This window comes from Dromaius novaehollandiae, chromosome 4 (assembly GCF_036370855.1).
Source record: "Dromaius novaehollandiae isolate bDroNov1 chromosome 4, bDroNov1.hap1, whole genome shotgun sequence".
NCBI classification, from domain to species: domain Eukaryota; kingdom Metazoa; phylum Chordata; class Aves; order Casuariiformes; family Dromaiidae; genus Dromaius; species Dromaius novaehollandiae.
In genome coordinates, this window is record NC_088101.1 from 78,645,741 (window position 1) to 78,672,599 (window position 26,859).

The 26,859-nt window shown below is 36.7% G+C and overlaps 1 protein-coding gene across 1 annotated transcript in view; it reads left to right on the forward strand.

Moving 5' to 3' along the window:
- POLN (DNA polymerase nu) overlaps positions 1 to 26,859 on the forward strand; it is a 108,660-nt gene that overhangs the window by 7,220 nt on the left and 74,581 nt on the right. The window contains exons 4-15 of the mRNA XM_026112781.2: positions 1,734 to 2,252; positions 2,686 to 2,876; positions 4,061 to 4,173; positions 7,588 to 7,745; positions 14,851 to 14,919; positions 16,171 to 16,231; positions 16,700 to 16,764; positions 17,611 to 17,694; positions 18,217 to 18,306; positions 21,086 to 21,142; positions 21,887 to 21,940; positions 22,200 to 22,265. Of these exons, the coding sequence (XP_025968566.2) occupies positions 1,734 to 2,252; positions 2,686 to 2,876; positions 4,061 to 4,173; positions 7,588 to 7,745; positions 14,851 to 14,919; positions 16,171 to 16,231; positions 16,700 to 16,764; positions 17,611 to 17,694; positions 18,217 to 18,306; positions 21,086 to 21,142; positions 21,887 to 21,940; positions 22,200 to 22,265 (1,527 nt within the window). The remainder of the gene's footprint in view (positions 1 to 1,733; positions 2,253 to 2,685; positions 2,877 to 4,060; positions 4,174 to 7,587; positions 7,746 to 14,850; positions 14,920 to 16,170; positions 16,232 to 16,699; positions 16,765 to 17,610; positions 17,695 to 18,216; positions 18,307 to 21,085; positions 21,143 to 21,886; positions 21,941 to 22,199; positions 22,266 to 26,859) is intronic.

The following is a 26,859-nucleotide window of genomic DNA, read 5'->3' on the forward strand; positions in this document are numbered from 1 at the left end:
GCAAGAGTCAGTGCAAGAATGGGAATGGATGGCTGGGGCAGCCCCAACTTAGGCTGTGATTGTAAGATCACAGGGAATGTTATGTTTATGCGTAATGCTGAGACTAAAAATTAGAAGACTTCACTGCTTTGTTAAATAGTTAAGGAACTCACAAAAGAAGTCATGTTGATTTGATTCTGTGCGAATCAAGTTTAAAATCTTCCTGCTCTGACAGGGACTATAATCTTCCAGCGTCATTAAAATAGAAAATTCACTGCAGAAGTGCTTAATTTCAAAAAAGGGAAATACATAAAAATGAAAGAGCTTTTAAAAGAAAAGATAAAAAATTGTCTTCCCTCCCCACCTGGAGCAAAAACTGTAGGTAGTGTGGGAGTTTATTCAAAACAAAATGTTGGAGGCTTAGAACAAATTCATAGCATCTGCCCAGGAAAAAAAAAAAAGCTATGGCTAAGCAACAAAATGGAGACAACTATAAGAAATATAATCATGTGAAAAGCTGAACTCATCAGAATTTGTTCTTTTATAGTTGCCTCATTTGAGTAAGTTAAATATAAAGCCACAGCAGTACCGTCCAAATAACTTTGAGGAACAGCTTGGAAAAGCCATAACTAATAATATATCTTCCCTGTGCACGCACACACACCCCCACCCCCCGGACAACCCACCCAAAATGTGTCAGGAGTAGAAAGCTTGCCGGCACCTCTAAGGCCTGTTAGATGATCAAGGCATAAAAGGATTATTCAGTTATTCAGGGAAGATGCAGCTGTAAATATCCATAAATCACTGAATACACATTTCCCTTGACCAAAAAATGGAAAGGTTGCCATTTCAGAGTCCCTGTTTATGGAAATCAAGACAAAGGATCTGTGTCAGCTGAAGTGGGTGTAGAAGAAACTAATAGAATAAAGAAAAAATTAGCAGGACCAAAGTTATACCAAGGAAATTGCTGAAGGAAATCAAGGATGAAGATACAGAATCATAACACTAGCATGTAATTTCTTCCTTAATACTGTTCAGTAGCACAAGAAAAGAAAATATCTTGCTAAAAAGAGATCTGGGGGTGTCTAGAGTACAAAAGACCAGTCAGTTTGAAAGCTGTTCTGGGCCAGTTGGTTTAAACAGGATGAAATAGAATGTTTATCCATATACCTGATAATACTTCTTCTATATGACTTCTGTGTATATTTTGTTGTCTTGCACTCTAAGTTTTTCAAAGAAGTCGGTAGAGATCCAGTTGACACAGTGTACTCGAATTTCCAAAGCAGTCATTGTCCAAAGCAGTTGTTCCAAAGCAGAAGTTCTTAAAGAAACTAAGTGGTCATGGAAAAAAGCTCTGTACAGTGAAGCTAAAGATGGGAATGAATGGTCACCTCTTTCTTCAGACAGAGGTCACTAGTGTCCTAGTCACTTCAGGAGACAGACTACTAGACTAGATAGCTCTTCTGTCTGTTAATTTGGCATTGTCAATATTACACTAACAATAAAAAGAAAGTGGTGGTTTTGAGTGCAAGCGATATAAATCAACAAATTCACCTTTGATGCATATTAGAATTTTGTGTTCTGTAATATATTCCCCCCTGAAACTAACTCTTTGGTTTGATAGTATCAATAACATTTTTTTCATAGAATGTCACTTCCTGAAAAGCTTTTCCAAATTAGCTTATGTATGTTTATTTTTATGGCTCCTAATAAGTTGAATAATTGGTTCACTGAAAAATTTCCATTTTTTCCAGGAGATTAATGATTCTGCAATTGTATCATTAAACACATCTGCCAGCTCTGAGAAAAGTACCACTGGTCAAACAATCAGGGCAGTGCATGTCAACAAAATGTTTTGCAGTCAAGAGACCAAAGAAGTGGGCTCTCCATTGCCACTGTCTGCTTTGAGTGCTTTTGTAAGTTACCAGGATTTAGGCTGGCCAAAATGGGTACATAGAAACTTTTCAGTAGAAGCAAAAAAACTGAAGGATTGTGAAAAGAATGTAGCTACTTCCCTTAAAAGAAAGCAGGATCTGTGTACACATTGTTCAGAGAAAACAAGAAAATTACTTGTAAAGAACTGCACTCCTTCATATGAAGGAAGATATAACTGGACTTCTGGACAAGCAGAATCATCTGAAAATTGTCCTCGTGATATCAGAAGTTTGGGATATGAAGAAAGAAGAGAATTGCTTGCAACTATAGAACAGGCAGTGGCTTTGATAACTACTATGGTGTTTCAAGATGGTTCTTCACAGCTCAACTCAGAGCAGGTTAGTGAGTCACCTGTTTTGGTTAGAATTAGTTTTGCAGAGCCATTTACAGAAAACCATTAGGAGTCTAGAATCTGGAACAATTTTGTATGTTCTTGTTTACCAAAATATAAATGTAAAAGGAGGTAAACCTTAATACTTCTGACTACATTTTCTTACCAAGTAAAACTTGAAGAAAATGGAACCATTTGGGCTAAGTAGTCATTTGTGTACTTAAAGTGAGAATGTTTGTTAGCATCTTTCTGCTTTGTGACATGTCTGTCACAGTGGATTTTTGTTGCAAAGTTGAAGCTTTTGTATGCTACTCTACAATGTGCATGCAGTAACTCCAGTGTACTTAATATGTTTCATATCCTAAAACATATGTGGAATTTTTTATATAGGATTGTATAAAATTTGTCAGAGGAAACACTACTGTAATTGTACTTAACAGGTCTTAACTTCATCAGTAAAAGGAATTGTTGTCTTAGTGAAGAGCCAGACAAATTGCCTTTGCTCTCCCAGTTACCCTTCAACTGCCTCTACTTGGGATGATTCTAATCAGAATGATAGATTAATTTATTTAAAAACTGCATGGTCATCTGTTTGGAAACAAGAAGAACAGGCTCATAAGAAATATGCTGGGTGAGAGTATGTAGGAAAACATAAGTTTTGCTTTATGTATGCTGTTAGCAACTGTGATGTTGGTTATGTGGTTTCTTGCAGACTGGCACAGGTTTAATCTCCCTTTGCTTCAAGTCCAGGTTAGCAGCATTAGTTATGTGCCAAGCCTGGGCTAATATAAGCCAAACTGAATAAACTGTTGGAGTGTCAAAGATTTATTTTTAAGATCTTGGACTTGCTGACTAGTTCCACCATATGACTTGAAACAAATCACTTCACTTACCATTATGTCTCCAGCTGTAATACTGGAGTTATAAAAAGACTAATTTTTTAAATTTGTTGTTAGTTTGATTATAGATTGTTAGGAATGGAGAGTAACATATTAAATCAAGTTCTTGTGAGCAATAAAAATTCAAGATAAACAAGTTAATTGTATTAGCTATAGGTTTTATCTAAATGTGAATGATCTCTTGTAAGAATGGTAGAGTTACGTAATGGTTGGGCTATGCAGTGTAAAATAATACCTTATGATCTGCACAAATTCTGATCTGTCCAAAAACTTGATACTGTGGTTTCATATAATCAAAGATAAATGATCTTGAAAGCTCTTTAAATAATGATTATTTTCTTATATTACCCAAAATAGACCTCATCAAATATCCTGCACTAAGAATTAGCACAATTTATATAAATTTATATTTAGCATGGACAGAGAACTATAAACATTTTCAAAAGGAGTGGGAAAACATGACATTAGATGAAGCATGCTGCATTTAAACAGCATGTTAATACGAGGTAATGGTGGCAATTTAGACTGTCCAGTAATTTTTAAATTGTGATTTTACTATCCTTGATTAACTCAGCCAGAATCCTCTGTGATCCTATTTGCGTATATTAAAGTGTTACAGGGATGCCAGTTGCTGTTGTGTATTAAGCTTGCATTTAATTTTGAATGTCAAATAAGGATTTATATGCTTTATGACTGCATGATAAAGCACATCTGCCAGGATGTTTCATTTAGAACAGAATGAAGTTTCAGGTATTATTAAATTGAGAACTTTAATATTAAACTACAGTCTTCTGTTCTTATAGGAAGAAACCAACCCCTTATATTAACTGTGTAGTGGTACTAATTAAATGAAAGTAAATGTGTTAACTAAATCTTGTAACTATATAGTGCATGTTGATGAATTTCTTCTGTGCAGGCAAATATTGTTTCAAATGCTACATTGCAAAATTCCAGTTATTTGCTTCAATGCAAAAGACTTCCTGAGGACACTACTTCTATTTTATGGTAATGAAATTAGCTGGAAACAAGGTAACTATTGGATCTAATTTATGATTGAATCCTATGATCTCTATGGTGGTGATGTTTCTGTTAAAATTACTAGTGATAGAAGTAACTAGATTGGTGGTTAAGTAATATTTTGGAAAATGGAGTTTTAGTACCATGGAAAAGAAAACACTTTTTGGGAGGTGGTGACCAGAGGCTTGGTGTATCAAGATGATGCGTTTCTTCCAGGAGTGGGAATCAAATTGCTGAATAATTTAGGGATATCTTCCAGTGGAAATAAAAGCTGTCAACACAGTGCTGACTGTAGCTGAAAAGGTCAAATAGCTTCATGTTTTGTTTTCCTAGGAAAACTCCCCCTGCTCAAAAGGAAAGACTAAAATAAATTCCTGAAATGCTCATAGCTGTCAAAATTAGGAACTGCTTGACTGGGTCCTTGGTTGGTTGATAGAAATAAATAAGACTCTTGTGTATGAATTAAAAAAAAAAAACAAACAAACAAAAGATAATTAAGGTCTAAAAATAATGTTTATATTTTCTTGGATTTATGGATGGATCTATGACATTACAAAAATAAAAGTTTGCTCCTTTAGAGGGCACTCTTTCTATGTAGAGTCTTCAGATTGTGTTCAGCATCTGAAAAGTATCATCAGAAAATGACAGTAAACTTCCAATAATTTAGAATCTGGTCCAAAGATCTGCACGAAAGGTACTTAGCCTCAGGGGAGGGGGAATAGTGAACATTATGAGAATGTCGCAATGGTACTGGCATTGGTGAAAATGTATAACCTGTATACAAGGGACATAGTAGGTCTAGGTTATCTTCTGGCTCATAGAATTTGAGTCTGAAGCTCCAATCTAAAAGAATTCTTGTTTAGTTTTTTTAAGCTTTAGAAGTTGTACACCAGTGTTTTCTCACTCACATCTCTGCCATGGTAAAAAGTACGTTGTGTAAATTATCTTTTCTAAATATAAAATCCTGTCACTGCGAAGTCAAACGCTGAAATTTCATTATGAGCTTAGAGATACTAATGTGTGATGCTACTTGAAAGTGGAATCTTTAGCTCTGTCACTGAGCATGTGTATATTGGTTTTCTGGGTGCCTCCCTCTCCTCAGCTGAAGGTCACAGCTTGGCCAAATATAAGGCCAGGCTTGTTTGCCACTGGAACTCCTACCTGCATGATGAGAGAGAGCACTCTGCTATATGCAGTCTTCCTCTGTATGTAACTCATTGCTTTCACCTTCTCATTTCTGAAGTTCTATGTTTTGTGCCAGTTATTTTTATTATAGAAAAAAAGGGAAACTTCTGTGAGGAGATCTTAGCTTTATAAGGACATCTTGTGGCCGCTTTCTATTTGCTGACCACATGATTATTCCATTTATTGTCTAAGTGACAAAGTTCTGACTGTTCTGACCGTTGTACTCTCAGTTAATCCTTATACAATAGAGGAGATGATCAGCGTTTTAAAGAAATATTTCTAGTGTCCTGTGACAAGCTTCTTAGTTCCTGTTGCCTGGGTGGGTCTAATCTTGATGTGATCCCACTCTGCTGCACTCTGGTACCTACTAAATACTGTGGTGCTGAGTCACAGACTTAAGTCTATTCCTGAGGCTGCTCCCTAAAGAGAGCTGGCAGGGATTTCTGTACTCATATATTCTTGCTTCTTGAGTCAAGCATCCCAGGGCTTTGTTGGCTAGTTCTTATTGCTACTACCCTTGCTGTCAGTGAAAATTTTAGTCAGGGAAGAAGGGACAGATGAGTCGGGGTGTTTGATTTTTATCCTTTTTCTTTTTAACTAGAGACTGTTTTGTATGCTCATTGTAAACAGAGATATGAAAAAAGGATTTTTACGAGATCTCAGGCTATTCTGTTGCAGTTTTCTCTTCCTCCATGTAGCTGTGGTAGGATTCAGTTATTATTAGGGAAATCAGTGCTTATTTCATGCAGTCCTCAGATGAACTTGTGAATGTCCACTACCTCACTGGATGAAGAAAGCTTTTCTGCAGCCTTATAGACATTTTTCAACAGCCATCTGCTGCCTGAAGTGTTGCTGCCCATCAGTGAAGCTGTGTTGCCTTGTCTGCCTCTTCACAATGCATCATCTGTGGTGCTGGCAAACCTGTCTGCTGCAATTGTCAAAGACTCATTTAGTTCTTGCAGTGATTACTTCCTGCTGAAAGAGCAGTGGAAATTCTGTAGACCCATCCCAAGTTTTGCAGTGAATTCTGAGCCTTAAGCTGCATGACTGTAAGGCCAAGACTGTCTTGTGAATGATAGGACTCCCTTGGTAATACTCTTAGGAGTGTATACTTGAGACAATTTCCAAGGCTGTTCCTTAGCATCTGTCAGCTTCTGAGATGAAGAGCTCTTTGCATTGAAAGAAAGGGAGAGTAAGCCACATCATATCTTTGTGTGAGGCCATGCACACGAAATACCCTTCAGTTTTCTGAGGGCACTCCAGCAGAGCTCAAGTTATTTCAGTGGCAAAATGTCTCTCATCCTAACATCTGCTTAGCAGTCACATGGATTTCTTTTCAGCAATAGTTGTATCAGTAACAAGGCTGGTACAGTTCTTATTTGGAGTAGTCCTGCAGCTGTGACTTGTATTATGAACATTAAAGCTTGCTTCTAGATATCTTTGTGAGATTATGTAGCTTGGAGTTCTCTGACTTATAAATGTACCTGTGGGTTGTCATTTGAAGTTAAAGTTACTTAGTGGTTACTTAAGAGGTTACTTATGCCTATCTTTGGATATACCTCAAAGAATTCTAGTTACTAGTTTCTGCTCCTCTTTTTTTGTAGTATTACAATATATATGATGTTGCTATTGTGGTTAAGAGGGAAATGAAATAGCACTAGGCTTGCTCCATCTTAGGTATCTAGATGAACATAAGTGAAAGTGCAGCATAAGCATAGAAGATCCTGCAGGACAAAAGGTTCTGATTTTGAGAAAAGTGTTGTGCACCCAGCATGTGAATTCATACATGCATTGCAGATCTCAGAAATCTGATTACTGGGAAGTAAACCTACTCCCCCTGCCATACCAATTTTAAGGATATCAATTAAATTAACTGCAACAAAAAAAGGTACCTGAAGGAGATACCCATAAGAAAAACTTCAGTTTGAAATTTGTCATTGATAAGGAAGAGAGACTTTTACAGAGGGAATCTTAAGAACCAAAGGCACGCTCAGATTCTAAAGCCTTAAAAAATCTCTTCCAAAATATTTTCATTAGTGTTGAACTTACTCCTATGTAGTCATGGTATTGACCATAAATTGCAGCTGCCAATTCAATGTTCTAATGTTCCTGTAGTGTAAGTGCTTGTCTCTTTATGGCCTGTGTCTATAGGAAAGATGGGCAAATCTTTGGAAATATTTCTCAATATCGGAAGTAATGGAAATATTTTGATTAAATCAAAAATAATACTTATTTTTGTAGTTGCTGACAGTGTCGTGTTAGATCCAAGAATTGCAGCGTGGCTGATAAATCCCAGTGACACAGTTCCCTCTTTTGAATGTTTAATACAGAAGTACTTTGAAAAGTCTTTTTCCATGGGAAAAGTAAATACAGATACAGCTTCTTTGAGAAATGCATTGGTAAGTAGTTTGTTTTAAATTGTTTGTGATCAAGTTAAAAAACAAACAAAAAAACCCAACTAAAATATTGCTGTTGCTTACAAAATAATGCAAAAAACATACAGCTAATACTGTTCTTCCTGATGAAAGAAAGTGATTATATTAATGCTAGTTTTCAGAAATCTAATTTTGAAAAAGGGGGAAGGGGAAGTGTTCCCTGTAGTCTATCCAGATGGTATTAAATTTTCAAGGAACAGCTGCAAAATTCTACATCAAAACCTAATGCTCAGTAACAATGTTAATTAATATTAATTGCAGCAAAATACAATTTAATCTTTTCTTTCACCTGTCTGCAAGCTGACTTTCAGCTTTCATTCCCAAAGTCCCTAATACCTTGCTCCCTATTCCTGTGAAATTTGTAGCCTGTACTTACTGTAATTCAGTTATTTGTTAGTAAACATGCTACAAAAGATGATGTAGTTATGGAGAGGCACCAGGGTGGAGAGCGAGGGGGGAAAAAATAAGTGTGCCATGTTGCTGCATACAGGTATTTTGTGCCAAACTGGTGAATTTCACAATATGTTGGTGAAAATACTGCATCATAGTCCATAGAACAGTATGTCAAATAGGAACCTGAAAACATGTGGGAGAAAAACTTGTCAATTTTTATTCTCAATAAGAGAGAATGCATAATGAACCTGAAAAGTTACTCCCAATGCTATAAAATGTCTTACTGCCCACTGAAACTACTTATTTACTGAATGGAGTAAAATCTTGGTATTCATATTTTGTTCCATGGTGTTCCTCTCTGGATACATTAGCCTTCACAGGTTGTTTGAATTTTGAAAGTTTTCAGTGCTTGAGGGAGCTATTGATAATAACAGATATGCAGTAACCTAAAGATGTCTTTGCAACCTCTCACTTTTCAGAGGTCTTGCTTGTTCAGGCATAGACATTGTAGTACGATTACAGAGTTTCTAGGATCAAAATCCTTTGATGTCTAGTGGGCTTAGAGCATGGACAGAGCTCAGTTGTATCAGCATATCCTCATCAGTATAGACATTTCTGAGAAAAACAGAGCCAGTTTACTTTAAAATGCTGGATGTAAACTGCAGTTGTTCAGAAGCTACTTCATGATTTCATCTATTAGTGTAGGGAATGGAAAGGCAGGTAGGTAGTTATTTCTATATGTGTTGTCCCCTCTTGTGAATCGGCATCCTTAATCTTGTCTCTTTCCACAGTTCCTTGCCTCAGTCTTTTGTTCGTATATCACATCTGTTCTTAGATTTCTTTTCTCAACTTTGTCATCCTGATTCCAGACTCTTGAGTTAAATATTGAAGTCTAATTTCCCTTCTGCCCTACTTAGGTTTAGCTTATTTTCTTGCCCCAAGCACCTGCAAGGCCTTTTTGCTGACTCTTTGCTTATATTCCAGTTTATGCTTCCCTCTAACATACTGCAATTATTCCTCCCTCCCCCCCCCATTCTCCATCCAGTTGATTTGTTTCCTTGACTCTCTCATCTCATATTTGATTTCTCTCTTTGCCCTGTCAGTCCCAGTTTTCCTGTGAATCTGTGCTCTTTGTCAGATTTACCTCTTCAGTCTTGTTCTGACCTCAGTGGTAGGTTCATAACATTTGTCTGTATTGCCAGACAGATGCAGGACAGGTAATATATCGTGTGCACTGCCCTATTTTGCGCTAGCCTTATCTGCGCTGCATAGTACTTGGAATGGTGCTACTTTTTTCTGTATCCCACAGGTTTGTGGTTACTCACCCTAATACCTCTCTAGTACAAAGTGTGTCCTACTTTGCTGCTTATCTGTATGATAGGTGGCCGTGCCAAAAGCAGTCATAGTCCGCATACCTGGAAACCTTTGCTGAAACACGTGCTAAATATCGTGCTGCTTTTGTCAGTGCTGCATTTGCTAAGCAGGATTTTTTTATGTCAGTTGAAGCCTGCGTCTACTTCTGCCTCTGGAATGGGATCAAGTAAAGCTGTCTGTTGCTGAAAGCACTGTATTTCACAGGCCGGTCACTTGTTCCAGGACCACTGGGTATCACTGCAGGCCGATGGCTTTGCCCTGGCCCATGAACCCACTTAAATTAGTCTGTCTGGGGTAGCGTGAAGTCCTCCTTGATAGAACTAGGTTGTGTTATATGACAACAATGACCAACAGTGACTAAAAATTTCAGCTTCTAGCTGAAATTTCAACTTCTTTCAGACCTCTATGGTGCTCTTTGCTCTTCGCTGCCTGCATACTATGTTCAAGCACCAATATATCACTTTCTGGAGCCCTGCCATTCCTCACTCATGTGGTGCTCAAGTAGACAAGTCTGTTGTGAGCATGATCATATAGGAAGCCTGTAGGGTGGACTTCCATATTGCCTACACCCAAACCATCTTCATGAACAAGGTCATTGCAGTTGTGTAACTAATAGCCCTGAGCAGGTGAGGAACCCACATGGGCTGTCAGTGGAATTTATTACTTGCAGTTAAACTCTTTTCTACTGCTAGGGCTATGCTGGGGCATGCTTCCCTATAACAGACATCAGCCTATATACAACCTGTTACTATGTGTCACGCAATAGTTCTATCTGTTATGAGTCATATTGTCATTTCAAGATAAAATGTCTACTGGGGTAGCAGCAACTCTGCCGTGTCCCAGGTGGCCTGCCTGTAGAGTGAGGAGGCTGGAATGTGGTTGGACTGTGAGTGTTGGTGAATTTCTCCCAGAGTAGGGACTGGTGGGATGGGTGAATGGAATCCCTAGCAATCTTGAAGAATCTTGGATATGGAGGGAGAGGAGTGATAGAAAAGAACAGTGCTGCTTCCCTAGGGTGATACTGCATAAACAAAACAAGTATCAGCTGGGTTGTTCTTAGTTGTTCACTGTGATACTCTGAAGGTGGGACAGGGCTTTGCTTTTTGTTAGTATACGTTTCCATTTTATAGTATCATCATATGCTTTCATCTACATGGTAGGGGTGCTGGGAGACAACCAGCTCTTTGTATGGCAGAGCTGTCCTTGACCAGGATGCATGCTTTTTCTCATGTGTTTCTAGTGAAAACAGTGGTGCACCATCATTTTCTGATATTTCTAGGAAAATGTCTGCAGCAAAGGTTTTCCCAGAGCTTGGGTAACTTCCACCGTAATGGAGTTGAAAGTTCTCATCATTCAAGGTCTACTGAAGCAAGTTTTCCCTTTCTTTTTTAGAAAGAGCTACACTGAGTGCAGGTCACATGATGAGATAATGAGCAGACTACCTCTGTCTGTCAGGCTTGTGTTTTATGGGATGTTGCTCATGGTGTCTATTATTCACCATAGGGAACTGGTATGAGGGTGTGTAGAGGTGTGCAAGTGCATCAGGCCACAGGGTAGCGCTGGAAGACTGCCCGATGCAGAGGTTAGGAGAGAACTAGCTTTGTATGTAGACACAGAGTGACCTTCTGTAGCCTGTTCTGGTCACTATTCTCAGCTGAGATCAGTTTCCTTTGGTGTCTGGTTCTTTTTCTCCCTGTAGACCCTACTGATGAAGTAATATCTTTATTTTCCAAGTAGTCTTACAAAGGAGACTGTAAATCTGATAACAAGTAGAAATGTAACCTTTTGTTTCATTCTCATCGCAGAAAGAACAATGGAAAGATGCTGAATATATTGAATGAAACTCATGAAACTGTGAAACTGGCAGCAAAGTCAAATTTTGTAGCATAATTTTTGACAGTTTACTCTGATAAGGAAAATGCCTTCTAGCTCAGTCTGAGTGGAGAAAGCGGAATGTTTTTTTAGAAAATTTTTGTTCTAATTATAGATGCTTCATGAAAGAAGTAAGGTAAGGAAGTTGTAGGACACACCTGGAGGTCTGTAGAGGGAAAAAGACTTCTTGCAGCCTCTAGCAGAAGAGCCCCTGCTTAATGTTCCATCAGCTCCAGGATAGGAATGAAAGTAATAAAATGAGCATAGAACAATTAGGATTCCTTTAAAACACAGATCAGATGAATGATAAACCCGAAGATAGTTTACTTACAAGATGCCCAAGGAACAGACTTGGTATTTTTTCAATTTGGAAGTCTTCCATTGGATTTCATGGCCATTTGGTTTCCTGTCAATCAGTCTGTTTGCCACTCTTTACAGAAATGTAATTCACTTGGAAAGCAGATTTTAAATTTAGCTCTAACTTTGCCTCACTGTGTTAATTTAATAGAAATACCATTTCTTGAAGAATCTAGCCAAATCTAGTTCAATCTCTAGCAATTTTGCTATTGAGGGAGCAAGTGTAATTTTAATCAGTTTATCTTCTGAAGTAGTGAAGATTCTATTGGCTTCACAACTGATTTCAACTCTAATGGATCCTCCATCTGATGTATATTAAAATAATGTTGTCAAACAAAATAGTAAGCCTAAGCATCCTGCAATTCTATTTGCTATAGATTTCTTTCGAACTGTCATGGATGAGGACGTGCAAACGCTACTGCACCGTGTCTAGCAAAGTTGTGCCTTGCATTCTGGGTTCTGGGCTTGCTGAAAGTTCCATAGTCTCAAGGGGCTTAATGCAGATTTTTCCTATCTGGCTTCTCTCAGCCCAGTCTTTCAGGGATTTTTTATTATTTATTTTATTATTTAGAACCATTTATTATTTAGAACCAGAATTTAGGATGCTAGATTTTTTCCTAGAAATCTTAATTACCCTTTTTAATGCCTTATGTCAAACGGATCTCACATCTACCTTTTTGGGTAGTCAAAATTCAGCTTAGGGTGTGGAATTGCAGAGGACCTCACTAAACTGAGTGGACAGTAGCAGATGAGCTTCAATGGACATAAATTTAAGGTAATGTGTCTAGAGTAGTTCCAACTTAGAAAAGAGATCTTGGAATCATTGTTGACAGTTAGTTCAAAATGCAGCAGCAGCCAAAAGGCCAAAAAACCTGGGTGCCAAAAGGAAAGGTATTGAGAACATGATTTTTTTGCTGTGGAAAGCCTTGGTGCAGCCACATCTTGAAGACTGCAGTTTTGGTCTTTGCATGTCAAGAAAGGCACAGTAGAATTACAAAAATTTCAGAGAAGGGTAACTGAAATTGCCCTTCAGAGAATGGAACATTTGCTTAACAAGGAGGTTCTAAAAAGACTGGGACTCTTTAAGTTGGAGAGGGAAAGACTGAAGGATGATATACTTGCCATTTTTAAAATCATTATGAAGGCAGTGGATAAGATGAATGCAATGCCACTGTTCATTAATCCTGCAATCCTAGAACTAAGGGTCAATTGATGAAATTAGAAGGAGATGAGATTAAAAACTCATAGAAGGAAATGCTTTTTAATGCAGTTATCAATGAAGTTTTGCATTGTGGAGATATACAAGGTAATGGTAAACCTATTAAAAGGAGTCAAAGCTGCTTTCTGAGATCTTGAACTCCATTGTAAGCAGCAAAGTAGCACGTTTCAAATGAAGACATCTCCAGTTTGTCAAAATGGTCACTTACAAACTTCAGGATGAAACATGAGTTTGTTTCCTCTTTCCTGTGAAAACTTGCTTTTCATGAATCATAGAGTAATTTGGGCTGGAAGGACCCACTGAAGATTGACCTGCTTTGCACAGGAGGTTGAACTAGACAATCTTCAAATCTCTCAGGGCTTATCCCCTTGAGTTTTGAGTATTTCTAAGGATGGAGAACTTGCAAACTCTTTGGGCCACATGTGCAAGTGCTTAGCCATCAGTTGATATTTCCCTTGCTGCAACTTGACAGTTGTCTCCTGTCCTTAAAATGCTTGTGAATGATGCCGTGATACTGTCTGATTTGCCTTACATCATTTAGTTTCAGGAAGGGTTTTTCTGTTTTGTGGAATCAAGGTTCGAAAGCTCTCCAAGAGAGAATCTAGTTCATTCCTCTGGAGGTATGTTTGCCTAGATTGTGCCTTAGAGATGTCAGCCCAACTTCTTCATGAAGAGATTTCTTAGTCTGCAAATTAAGCCAGTTACTAATTGTTCTACACTTAATGTACGTGAAAATAATTCATATATGAGTCTCTTTACATTCCTATTCCTTCAACTTTTTTTCTTCTAAACTTCCAACTTCTAAACTTAATGGGTTTTTTTGGTTCTCTTCAGCAAATCTCTCATTTTTAAATCTGTCTTAAAGTATGGTGGCAGAACTGACCCAGAACTTCAGCTGTATCCTCAGGAGTATATATCAACACAGAGGAAATAATTCTTTTCTTTTTATACAAATGACACTTAGTTTAATTTCATTGTTCATGCAAACTAAAAACTGTCATAACATGTTGTATTTAAGTCCATATAACCTCTTGCCCTGCCTCCAACACTGACCAGTATGTGATAGGGAAGAGTATATAGACAGGCATATATATAACTTTAGTTCTCTAGAATACTGTTCTAGGCTCTAGTGATTTGTATCCCAGGAATTTTATGGGACAGTGCTCGTGCTTTTGTGTGTAGTAGCTCAGATGGAATTTTATGCTGTAATTTTGATCATTCAGCCATCACTGGAGATAACAGGTTGCAGAAAAGAAAATCTAAATCTGCACTGTTTTCCACAATCCTATCTTTCCTCACATTAATCTGTTAATGAAAAGAAACACTTTATTGTCTACGTTTTGTGTATTAGCCTGGTTTGACTTAATGTCGAACGGTTAATTTTTTTTTTGATGATCATGTTCTCAGAGTTTCTATGGACTTCAAAGTGATCTAGTCAACTGGGTAAGGTAGCGTGGCTCTGTGTAGCACACCTCTGGAACAGAAGAAAAGGAAGTGAAGAGTTCAAGCATGAAATAGGGGCAGTACTGCCAGCAGAAATGAAACTGCAAAGCAGATTTTCCTTATTTTAGCAGTAGTAATAGAATTCTTACTTCAACATCAAAGGCAGTGCAGTGGTACTATTTCTCCATACTCAGTCTGTGCAGATTATAAATAAAGGAACAGGTAAAATCTTGAATGTTCATCTCTACACCTCTGTACATCTATGAATTGTGTTTGTCAGAACTCTAAGAATATTACTAAAATGCTAAATATAATAGGAGACAAATAAGGAAAAATAGACACTTTAATCCCTTTTACAACAGATAGTATTCTGAATGATTTTGTTAGTAATAGTCTTGCCTTTTTTTTCAGTATCAAAACATAGGTTTACACTTGGAGAAGCTTTATAATGTAATGATGGACCTTACTCATGACTTAAAGGTAAGATTTGAAAAGCAGACAGTCTGATAAAACTTCTGCAGCAGTAAGGTGAACTAAAAAAGTTAGTCGTGTGCCTCTCCTTCAGATCAGATCTCTATGTGAGTAAAATGGAAGGCTTCAGTCCTTACTGATTTACACTGCTGGTCAACATTAAAATAACGTTGTCCAACAGATCTGCTATCCTTTTCTAGAAGAAGGAAGCATTTAGTCTGAAGGTTAATCCTGAGAAGGAAGTTTTTCTCTACAACAGTTAATTTACACATTTATATGGATATTCTAACAACAAGAAATGTTTAGAATATTGTGACTATATTTTCATTTGGTATTTTGAAGCTATATGGGATGATGTTTTATTTTTTATTTCTTAAAACACCATGTAGCTGTTTTTTACAGGTAGGCATATTTACAAAGTGTCTTCCTTGGGGACAGAAGCTCTCAGTGTATCTATTGTTGTAGATTGTATTAACCATTACTGAAGTTCAGAATGCATTTCAAGAACTCTTTTAGCTTTTTTCCTGTAATCATATAGCTGGAAGAGTATCAGAATTTAGAGTTATGTTCAAGTTCCGGTCGAAGGTACATCTTAGGATTCTAGGGGTTTTCTTTGAAATTGATAGAGCAAGTGTAGGGCTGAGACCATTCATTGATGGAGTATTAGTATTGTTGGTATTAGACTGGATGTATAAGTGGCCCAGCAGTATGATGAGACAATCTGCAAAGGAAGGCAACAAGGAAACACCAAAGGCACAGAAGCACTGACAGCCAACCTGCAGGAGGATTTTTTTAGACAAGTATTGCTGCCTGATTGCTTCAGTGGTTAGAGGAAAAAAAGATTTGCCTGTTCTTTATAAAGAAATTGTGTACATAGCCCATCATTGTTTTATTCCTAATGGAAACAAAACTGTATCCTGAATGGTTGCTTAATTGTTCAAGTGAAAAAAGAAAAAGGAACAACTGTATGCCCTATTGGAGCTTACTTGGAAAATAAACCCTTTTGAAAAATGAGGTATGTCTATTTTTTATTACTATTCCTGTACCTTTCCCCACAAAATGATATGATAATGGTCTGTATTTAGATACTGTAATTCATACTCAGTAGTATTCCATTCCACAAACAATCTCATCATATAAAAAGGGATTATACAGAAAGTGAAATACTGCTTGCTGAAAATAGGTCCACAGACAGACAGACACTTTTTTTAGGTTGAAATTGTTTGATACTGATGAGTTCGTTTCCATCTTGCTTTACAGGTCCAAGGTTTGTGGAAATTATTTTGCACATTAGAGCTTCCACTGATCAAAATTCTGGCAGGTATGAAAGTTCAGTTCAAAATATGAGTCTTCACCATTTTCACACACATGCTTACTCTGTTCTAATAGAATGTTATAATTCAGAATACTAAATGTTATCTTATCCTCATAACACATGTGAGTTTCAGAGTTTCCATTGTACAGATTAAGGAGCATGTAAGTGTCCATTATCAACTGTAAGTGCCCAAAGCTAGGAATCCAAATACTTATTTAAATGTCTAGTCACGAGTCCCTCTAAAAAAAAATAACTACCTACATGCTTCATCTTGAACTTTGCAGACATCTTAAATACTCTATTTTAATTTGATGCAGCCAAGTTCCTGAGGGTCTCAAGCAAGTCAGTGTCAAATGGAAAATAAGATCTTAAATTTTTCTTTCTCATTGTGGTGCTTAGTCCGTTATATAACAATACACAGATTTTTTAAATGGAGCTGATGTAATTGTTCTCAGTATATATTTGTATTTACAGTGATGGAAACGCACAAAATACATGTGAACAAACAAGAACTGAAAAAAACATCAGAGATTCTGGGGGTAAATTTTATTGGTCTTAATTTTTTCTTGGGGAATTTTTTCTGATTGTATATGGAGAATAACTGATTTAAAGAGACGAAATCTTTTCTGTTTTGTCATGTTTTTCCATCCAACATTTTTGGGTTTCTTAGATTTTTATTTATGTAAGTATAGCTAATGAAGTTTGCATATTAGGATAATTCTGTATTTATTTGTACAAGCAAAAAATGCACATTTACTTCATTAGCCTTGCCCCATACAGAGAATGCTTTCCAAATCCACGACCTCTTTTAGATTAGGTATGTTGTAGAATAGAAATCCTACCTCATGTTTCTGAACCTACAGTTATCAGTAAGCATCTTTCTGAGTAAAGATAGCTATTTCTATTTTTTTTTTTTTGCGAATTAAACACTGTGTTTAGAAGTTATGTGTTCTGATAGTTCTAAGTTTGTTATTTCCCAGTTGATTAAAATAGATACGAGAGCTCTATTTTGTAGCATAACAAGAAAATGCTTTCTTTGAAGCCTGCTAGACCACTAAGATTGCCTAGTCAGACTTACCAGAAGTTTACCTGAATAATTTGCATAGCTCTGTTTCTCACAGACCTCCATAGTCTGTGAATAATCTGAATGATTTTCCTTCAAATTTTGGTACTTTTTACTACAGTAAATCCCCTTCCCAGATTGTGATGAAATGTAGCTTAAGGAGTACATAAGCAATCTACTGAACCAAATGTCGATAGCCAACAATGATTATGCATTACCAATTTGTAAGTAGAAGTCCAATATACTTGTCAACCTAGGAAGTAACTGAACATAGAAGAAAATAATAAAGTAAGCAGAATAACTCCGAGGTACTAATTTATAGTTGCGACTGAAAGAGCTTGAGCAGGAAGCCCATCAAGTTGCTGGAGAGCGATTCCTTTTGACGAGCAGTAGTCAGCTTAGAGAGGTAGTGTTTATACTACTATTATTAATTTTAATTGACAGTTTAATTTTAATTTTAATTGACAATTTTAATTGACAGAAGAATTACAAAGCATATAAAGTTGTCGTTACAACTTCAGAATTCTTCTTACATACCGATTATCGTCTTTTCTGTTTATAATGCTGGACACAACAGTTTTTTCATAAATTTGGCAATTTTAGCAAATCTGTATTTAAATGGCTTTAAAAAAGACTTTAAATACCCTAATTTTACAAATAATAAATCAAATAATAAAAAATTGATCTTTTTCAAGTCTATGTTCTCTATTTGCTACAGTATACTCTGTTTTCACAGAATCACAGACTAGTTGGGATTGGAAGCGACCTCTGGAGGTCATCTGGTCCACTCCCCCTGCTCAAGCAGAGTCAGCTAGATTTTCCTTGAAATCTGTTTTCTGGATTTTAAGTTCAGGCACCAAATAATGTTCCATTCTGTTTTCAGTATTTGAAACATTGAAACTTTTCTCTTATCTTTTTCTTAATGTAGGTATTATTTGAAAAATTAAAACTGCATATGCTGTGTGAGAAAATTCCCAGAACTGAGATACAGCAAGTTGAATCCACCTCAGAAGCTGTGGTGAGACTAGGAGGGGTTTTTAAACTTTATGCATAATTTAGAAGTTGTTATAAATTATGTTTCAGTGAAATTGTCATTTGCCTACCTACCCATCTTGATTTATTTTTGTATTGTACTTATTATGCTTCCTTTACTTATGCCATAAATGAAGGGGAGGGAGGTTGTCCATCTTAGACAGCATGTATCAAGAATGGTAAGAAGAATTCTACTGCCCTTGATGTTTATCAGGCTTAATGTAGAAAGGCATCTTTATCGTATATACAGATTTGTCAGAAATAAAGGAGAAGAAACCCAGGTTTTCTGACCCGAAGTTCTTAGAATTTCATAGCACCTTGCAGTGACTCTACAGGGAGGTTTGATCTAATGCCAAGTCTAGTCTTACCTATGGACAGGATTCTCTTAAATCAGTTTTGGAGCTGGCAATAAACTACTCAGGTATTTTTTCATCTTTCAGGATTTCTCCGTCATGAAACATGAATGAGATGTTTGTGTTTTTGCCTATTAGAGTTATTTCCAATTTTTCCAGGACAATTAGTGAATATATTTACAGGAATTCTGCTTGGCAGTACAATCCAGACTTCTCTCCCTCGCAAACAGAAAGCATTCTGGAAAAAAAAAAAATCCAACGATCCTGCAGTCTCCTCTGTCTTCAGGTTGCTCTCTGTGATGGGGAAAAAAAAAAAAAACAAAACAAAAAAACAAAAAAACCCCAGCTGTAGAATCTAAACTTTAGCTATAACCATGGTTAAAAACTTTAGTACAAGGATACACTTATGATCTCCTTCAAAGGAGGGAGACTTTCTCACTTGCTAGGTTTTGGCAGCAATATATGACTGACCGGGTGGAAGAGACCATAGGTGAAAGAAGAGAATGTTAACTTAAAATTTGCTTGATAAGAAAACTAGCAACCCAAACTTTCTTTCTTATGTCAGGAGAACTGGACTAATACCTTGTCATTGTCTTTTTATGACCCAAAACTCATTGCTCATCTAAGTAAACAGTTCTGTGGGAAATATCTGATACCTGTGGTTTGAACTGGGAATTGTCACCTTCTTTCTATAGTCCATGGTTTACCTTTCATGTGCATGAATTTTCCTCATTTTTTTCCCCTCTGTGGAGACAATTGCCTTCATTAAGAGAGGTTATATTTGGTGTGAGATCTGCATACCCTTGGTGAAATCTTATTCCTCTAGAGCACTAAGGACCAAAGTCTAAACACTTCGATAAGCCTGTATAAAAGATCAAATGCATCTTCAAATTCAGTGCAGTAATCATTACTAGTACGAAGCTTCTCAAGTTCTTCTCTTACTGTTGTGGTAGATCATTTTCAGCAATGCAGTCATTCAGTGTGTGGTCACCCACAAGTGCAAGAACTTGGCCAAAAACATTTGTCTGAAAATGATGAAGTCAAGATCAGACTGCAGACTTCTTGATCTCTTTTACAGGCATGTGTGGATGCCCCCTCCTTTTGTTAAAATAATAATAAAATTCCTTCCTACTGGAGGAGAAACCTCTGGGTAGCTGCATCGATTTCTATTATTTGGTGCAGCAATTATATTACTCTGGCTTACATGGGGATCAAATTAAAATAATAAACTCATTGCTGAGAAAGAACACCTTTGGGAAAGGTAAAAATGTAGTATTTGTTTCTCGTGTATGAAGGAGGAAATTCAACTTTCAGGCCAACTGGCTAAACTACTCGATACTACCTCTGAGGTAATATCGGCAGCATAATGATATGAATCACACCACATTCAGGGAGAAGGAGGTGTTATAGATCAAATATGTAATCTTGGAGAGCAACAAGTAAGTCTTGGGAGAGAGGAAGGATTAGTGAAATAGAATTTATGTTGTCTTTTTGTGGGAACGTAAGACTTGTTGCAGTGGATCGAAGCAAGGCTTTTACTTAGTCCAGTTCTGTTTCCAACAATTGCTAAGGCTGGGTTATTTAAAGAAAGGTAAACTGAAACCTTCTAATAGATAAATACAAGGTAACTAATGTATTGTCTCTCCCTGGTTGTGAGAAAGAAACTTATCCTTTTGAATCTCTGTTCTGGTATAGTCACATCTATTTTTCACCCTAATCTATTGTAGTTCCTGATATCTTTGTTGTACTAATACACATCCAATCTCTCTTTGAATAATTTCATTCATTTTCTTAATAACATTTTATGGCAATTTACAAGCAAATTAAACAGAAATATGCGTCATTTTATTGGTTTTGGATTTGACAATTTCAACTTTTTTTCTGTGAAAATCTCCCAGAACTTGTATTATGGGACAAACAGAAGAAATTATGCTGTCACCTTTCCAAGATTTGTTTTTTAATGTAGTTTTATCATGTTCCCTCTTACCTAGATGTTGTCTAGCACAAAAAAAAATGAAAAAAACAAAAGAACACCACCAACCCCTCCCACCCCCCTGTGTTTTCAAAGTCCTTGTGGAAAAGTTTTTATCTCTGTGTACCTTTTTGTCCCTCTCTGAGAAGGGATGAAATTGGGAGGGAAGGATGCTCTCCAGTCCTCCTGTTCAAGGTAGGGAAGAATGAAGGCTTCCTTGAGCCTAAGGAAGATTGCTAGTAAGAACATTGTTCTTTAGCCCGTTATTTAGTCGATTCATTTTGAAGAGAGAATTTCTTCCTCCAAAAATGATTCTGTATTTTATTTACTGACACTTAAATGTAAAATATAAATTGGTGTTCTAAACATTAAATTTAGGTGGTTAAATAATAGTAATTAACAGAAAAGTATAAGAGTAATTCAGGTTTGTTATTTTGCAGCTACATAAGTTGCAAGATCTTCATCCCTTGCCTAAGATAATTTTAGAATACCGGCAGGTGAGCTATGTCTTTTACGTATTGTAGTTGCACCGAAGCAAAAATTAGCAGGAAAGAACATATTCACAACTAAATGAAAAAGTGTTGGCTAGGCTCTTATTTAAATTCATTTAAATATTTATTTAAATTTTGACATTTTAGATGTTCTAAAGAGTTTCTAAATTTAAAATTTATACTTCTGTTTTGCACTATGTTTACTGTAGCTAACAAAACACTTACTGTTGCAAAAGCATTTGGAAAACTTTGCTGTTAAATTTGTCTAGTGCTGTAAAACCTTGTCAATCTCTTTTTTGAGCTCTGAGGAAATACACTGAAGAAAGTGAAGGAGATGACTCGTTATGTTGTTTTTTAAGTGACAGAGCTTCCTGAAAATCCAAAACAACCTATTTAGTCTGCTCTCTTGCTTAATATTTGGGTTTTCAGTAGATGCATTTCCAAGATAAAAACAAAAAGTGGAGCTTTTTGAGGCTTTTTTTGTGTCATTCATTGAATATAAATTCTGACAGTTCATTTGCTAGTAGCTGCATAGACCTGGCTTTGGGGTCTAACCCAGCACCTAGCTAACTTATGTTAGTAGGTCAAGCTACTAGTGAATATACATACGTTATTTTCGAAGGTAAAAGTGTTTGTACGCTTTTTTTTTTAAGAAAAAATTAATCAGTGTTTGAGGAATATCTTAAATTTGAAAATCTCTTATATTTATGGATAAGAATTTGCCTTTTTTCTTACATTTATCTGATTTAGGTTCATAAGATAAAATCAACCTATGTGGATGGACTACTAACATGCATGAAAAAGGTAAAAATACAAACACATAGCCTGCCAAATGTGGTATTTCAAAGAAGTCGTAAAATGATGTGAAAAAATTGCAGCATTTGCAGTTTAAGAATTTTTTTGCATCAAAAATGATAAAATATTTCTTGTTGGCATTGCAATCTTGTTTTCAGTGAGTTTTCATTACTAATATTTGCATTAATTAAACTTTACAGAAACATATCCTTTTTACATGTCTCCATTTTTCTTTTTTTTCCTTCTTTTTACTTTACTTGATTTAAAGGGATTTATTTCCTCTACATGGAATCAGACAGGAACTGCGACTGGCAGACTTTCAGCCAAACATCCGGTGAGCCTTCTAGAAGATTTACATTTTACTTTGAAATTAAAAAAAATATTATTTATATAATATATTCCATGTTTTGAAGTCATGAAATGTTCTGTTCTAGTTTTCTTCTGAGTCTAACAATTGCAATGTTGCATGTAAATGAAGACTTAAGTGTATTAAACAGCTGCTTCATTCTAGGACATTTAATTTTATCAGTATTTTCCATTATCTCTAGATCAGAATTTAATATTCTTTACCAGAAGTTTTCCTAAAGCAGTGGGATATGACTGTGAGCCATGCAAACTCCAGATCTCTGCTGGGGGAAAAAAAAAATATATATATATGTAGAAAAAAAAAAAAAATATATATATATATATATTTTTTTAATGATTCCCACTGTATATGAACTGCTCCCTGTAAAGGGTTGGTGAGCCCTGGAAGCAACCATGGCGATTCCAGACAAAAGAGGAAGAACAGGAGCAAGACCAAAAGCTCGTTTCTTCTAGAGTTCAGCTTCATGTTTCATAGCAGGGAAGGGCTGTTGCTTTAGTAATCTGCCAGCTGCTTACCTGGCTGTGATATTCGGGCTCTTTGTACTTTCTTTTGTGGCTTTGGCTATAATGCTGTGTTTGTGGCTGGAATATCTTTTATTTGAGTTTCTGGACAGCTAGAAACTTTGGGTTTTGCCAATGTGGCCTTTTAAAGTACATGGGCGTTTTATTGTAACATTTTGCCTGGAACTGAAGGAGTGTGCTGCTCTTTGTAGGGACTGGTGAAGGCTTTTGCATTTCATTTCTTTTGGAGCCAATAGCCATGCAGATGAGTGGGCAGCCCGCTGGTACCAGGACAGGACTGCAGATTGCCCCACGGGCTCAAGTCTCTGAGGTGTACGAGGGGGAAGAGCAATAGAAAAACAGTGACTGCCTACCTGGGGAAACTCTGTTTGCCCTAATCATGGCCTTCCATGGCAAAGACCTGACCTTTAGCCCTGTGGAAGCCTCATAGATGCAGAAGTGGAACTTGAATCGTGAAGTCTAGTGGGAATTGGAGAGGCTGCTGTCCTGCTAACCCATGCCCAAAAGTACTGTCAGTTTTTGTCCATGCAGGTTTGGGTACTGCTTATCACTCTATGGGGATACTAGCCTTAAGTTTCCTGGGTGCAAATGGTATTGGAAGTTTTCTGCAGTCTCAGGTGGAAGATCATGGTTACCCGCAGCACCATTTATGAGCAGAAGTGTTAAAACTAACGGTTCAGACTACTCAGCATGGGGGGACTCATGAGGCTCTTTGCAAGTCCTCACTAATATGATGAGTTTTGGAGTGCTGGCAAAAACCTGTTCTGGGATGTTCTTTTGCCACAGTACTGGTGGCTTATCTTCTCTCTTACCTACCTTGACAGCTCAGGATTCATTTACATCTTCCTACCTTCCTGGTGTGTATTTGCGTACATTTATCATCAGAAAAATTTACAGGAAGTAAGTGCTCATGCTTTGTGCTGAGTAAAAAAACAGTCTGTGATTCTGAATAAACAATGAAACTGAGGAATGTTATTACTGCTCCCACTTCTTATGCACCCAGATGGGGGAAGTGACAGCAGGGAACAGAAACATAGATCATGAAGGTCACAATTTACTAAATGTTCTCATCTGATGTACAAATATTACAAGTCAGAGCTGAACAGACAGCTGTCTTGAGGACCACATACTCTGTAAGGTGACTTTTGGCCTATCATGCTATAAACAGCACGAACTCTACTTTTCTAAAAGGTTGCTTTTCTCCAGAATAATGCTGCTACAGTTAGGATCCAGAGTTGCCTAAAGCTGAATTTTTACTATAAGGAAAAACATTGGCATGGCATTTTTGTGTTTGTTGAAATGTTTATTGAACTTATACCATCTGCTTCTGAACAGGGCTAGTTTATCGATATATAAGACATAATGCAATGCCCAGTCACTTTACTAAGTGGTGAGGGATTGGGAGATTCTTGCCAAAATCATAAATATTATAGATATTTCTGCAGTCACTATGATGTTATGTCAAATTTTAGCTGAATATTTGCTTGGGTAGTTTAACAGTGTTTTAAAATTCTTTAAAGAGTGATTAAAGGAAAACATAAGTGTAAATCAGATAAAGTGAGAATTCACGTAGGAAAAAAATTCCATTTGCAGCACTGGTAGTGGGAGATGGGGTTCGAAGCAAAGGTTTCTTTTTATGTTTTTTTGGTTTGATAGAGATAATTGATCTATCTGTCCTTTTTCCTTAGAGACCTTAAATAGAGTCCAGGAAGGATTTAAAATCATAGCTTTAAGGGGAAATGACGAGACACAAAGCACAGAGCAGGATTTTTTCTCATTCTATGATCTCCTTCCAGACAAATCTGCATCTGATGTATTGATGATGTATATTTTTGGTCTTAAGTGGGCTACTCTCAATAGTTAAGCTTATTCACGTGAATTTTTATGACTTTTGTGTTGCAACAACTTAGAGGGTTTTTTTTTGTAGAACTTCACTTTTGTTTTCCACCTAAGTATCAGTTTTCATTCAACTACATCCTCCATTTCTTCTGATTTCTTATTCTGTGGTATGTGTGCTGCATAACTAATGTGTTTTTTCACAAATAACAAAAAATGGTATATAATAATATAGTACATCATTAAACAGGGCACATTTGCTATTGTAATTTCCTGCTATAGCATTGTGTCTATTTGCTACTGCATGAGAACTGGTGTATCTGAAAACTAAAAATACATAAACCCTTCAATTCTTCCATCAAATTACTTTATAATGTATCCATATGCTAATTATTTTTTCGATTCTATGATGGATTGCTTGTGACTATTAGGAACAGCTAATTAGGGTTCTTATTTGAATATTTTATTTTTAATGATGATTTTGTATGAACATATTGATCTTGTCTACATTTGCATGCTCCTTTACTATATTGCTTGTCAAAAACTATCATATTAAATATATTCATTACATTCATAAAAATTTAACTTCTATTTTTCAAGCCTACCTTAAAATACCACTCTAGCTTCTCAGCATTTAAAGCAAAAGTAAGTCACAACTGAGGTGAGGAGGCATAAATCCAGTTAAGATAAAGCCTCTTTTAGAATGAAGAGAGACTCCTAACCTAGATATAAAGACTGCATATAACTGTTTGGTATAATTTGGTTTAAGATGTAAACTTCTGTACTAGAATTGGATATTCTGTATTGTGGTTTTTTCCCCAAAGGCTTCTGCAGCAGAGAGAACTGAAATGTTACTATGAGTTTACACTTCTGTACTTCAGAAGATGCTTTTATCATTAAACTAGAAAGCATAGATGGATGGGCTTCAAGGGGCATTTCCTTTCTCTTAGTGACAAAAAGGCATACCAGTGATAAGTAAACTGCTTTACCTTCGCAGGCCAGGTGAAAAAAATAAAAGCATTCCTCTTTGTTAGTAGGAAAACTGTCTTTACCAGCTTGTCTAAAAAGGTCGAGAAATAAAATAATTTAATATATCAATCAGAAAAGCAGATTCGGCTTTACTTGCATTCAGAAAGCAGGAATGTCATTAGAGACACTAACTAGAGTACGGTTGAATATTCATGTGCTCAAAGAAAGACCAGAAGAAACCTGAAATGTTGAATACACCTCAGTCTCTCCAGCAGATATAAGTAATATCTTCTGACACTGTATGCATGATAGAGATTGGTATGCTTGTTTATTAGAAAATGTATGTTACTATCAGTGTGGAGTATGAATAATAAATTGTCCATCTCATTTCAGTTCTAGTAGAAGAGACAAAATCACTTGAAGTAGAGACAGTCCTGTATGACTGCCATCAAAAATGAGACTGTTCAGTCAATTTTTAATCAATGTGTGAAAGTCTCTCTTCACAGTGTAGGTGTGTTAGTTCCCTTCTGCGCTGTTTTTTAGAGTGAATGGGCTAGTTCCTTCTGAGATAAAACTCGGGTGTAGGTTTGAGATAGTTTATACTGTGATTTGCAGCCAGTATGAATGAGATACTGCCTATCTGCTTCCCTTTGCTTGACCTCAGTCCTCTGAGAATAACACTATCCCAGCAGGTTTTGCATCCTTAGCGTACGCACACACGTGCATACCAATCAAAGCGGACTGTCAGAATCATGCTATCAAAACTTCACCCTGACAGAGACTGTGACAACTTTCACTTTTGAGGTGTTTTGTCCCAGGCCTCCTTAAGGCTACAGGCTGACCTGTGATATAGCGATACTGTTTGAGGCAGCTCATAATCTCTAATCACAAATATTCCAGCACATACAGAATGTTCCACAAGGTGTTTGAAGCTTGTATAGCAGCTCGCCGCTACTGAAAAGGTGTCCTGCGTCCCCTGTCCCTTTCCTTCGCAACTCTTAGAAGGGTCTGGCAGGTATCAGAGCTGATGCAAGGTGAGCAGCCAGACACTGTCTGGGAGCAGAGATGTGGTGAGATCTCATTTTTCAGCAGAAATGTACTAGTGCCTTGGTTGCTTGTAAAACTACACTATTAAGAATATCTTTTTTTTTCAAAAAAATTGTTTTCATATGCTGTCTTACTGAGGTGAATGATGACATGAAATGGACAGACAGTGCTACACTGTGATCCTTGTC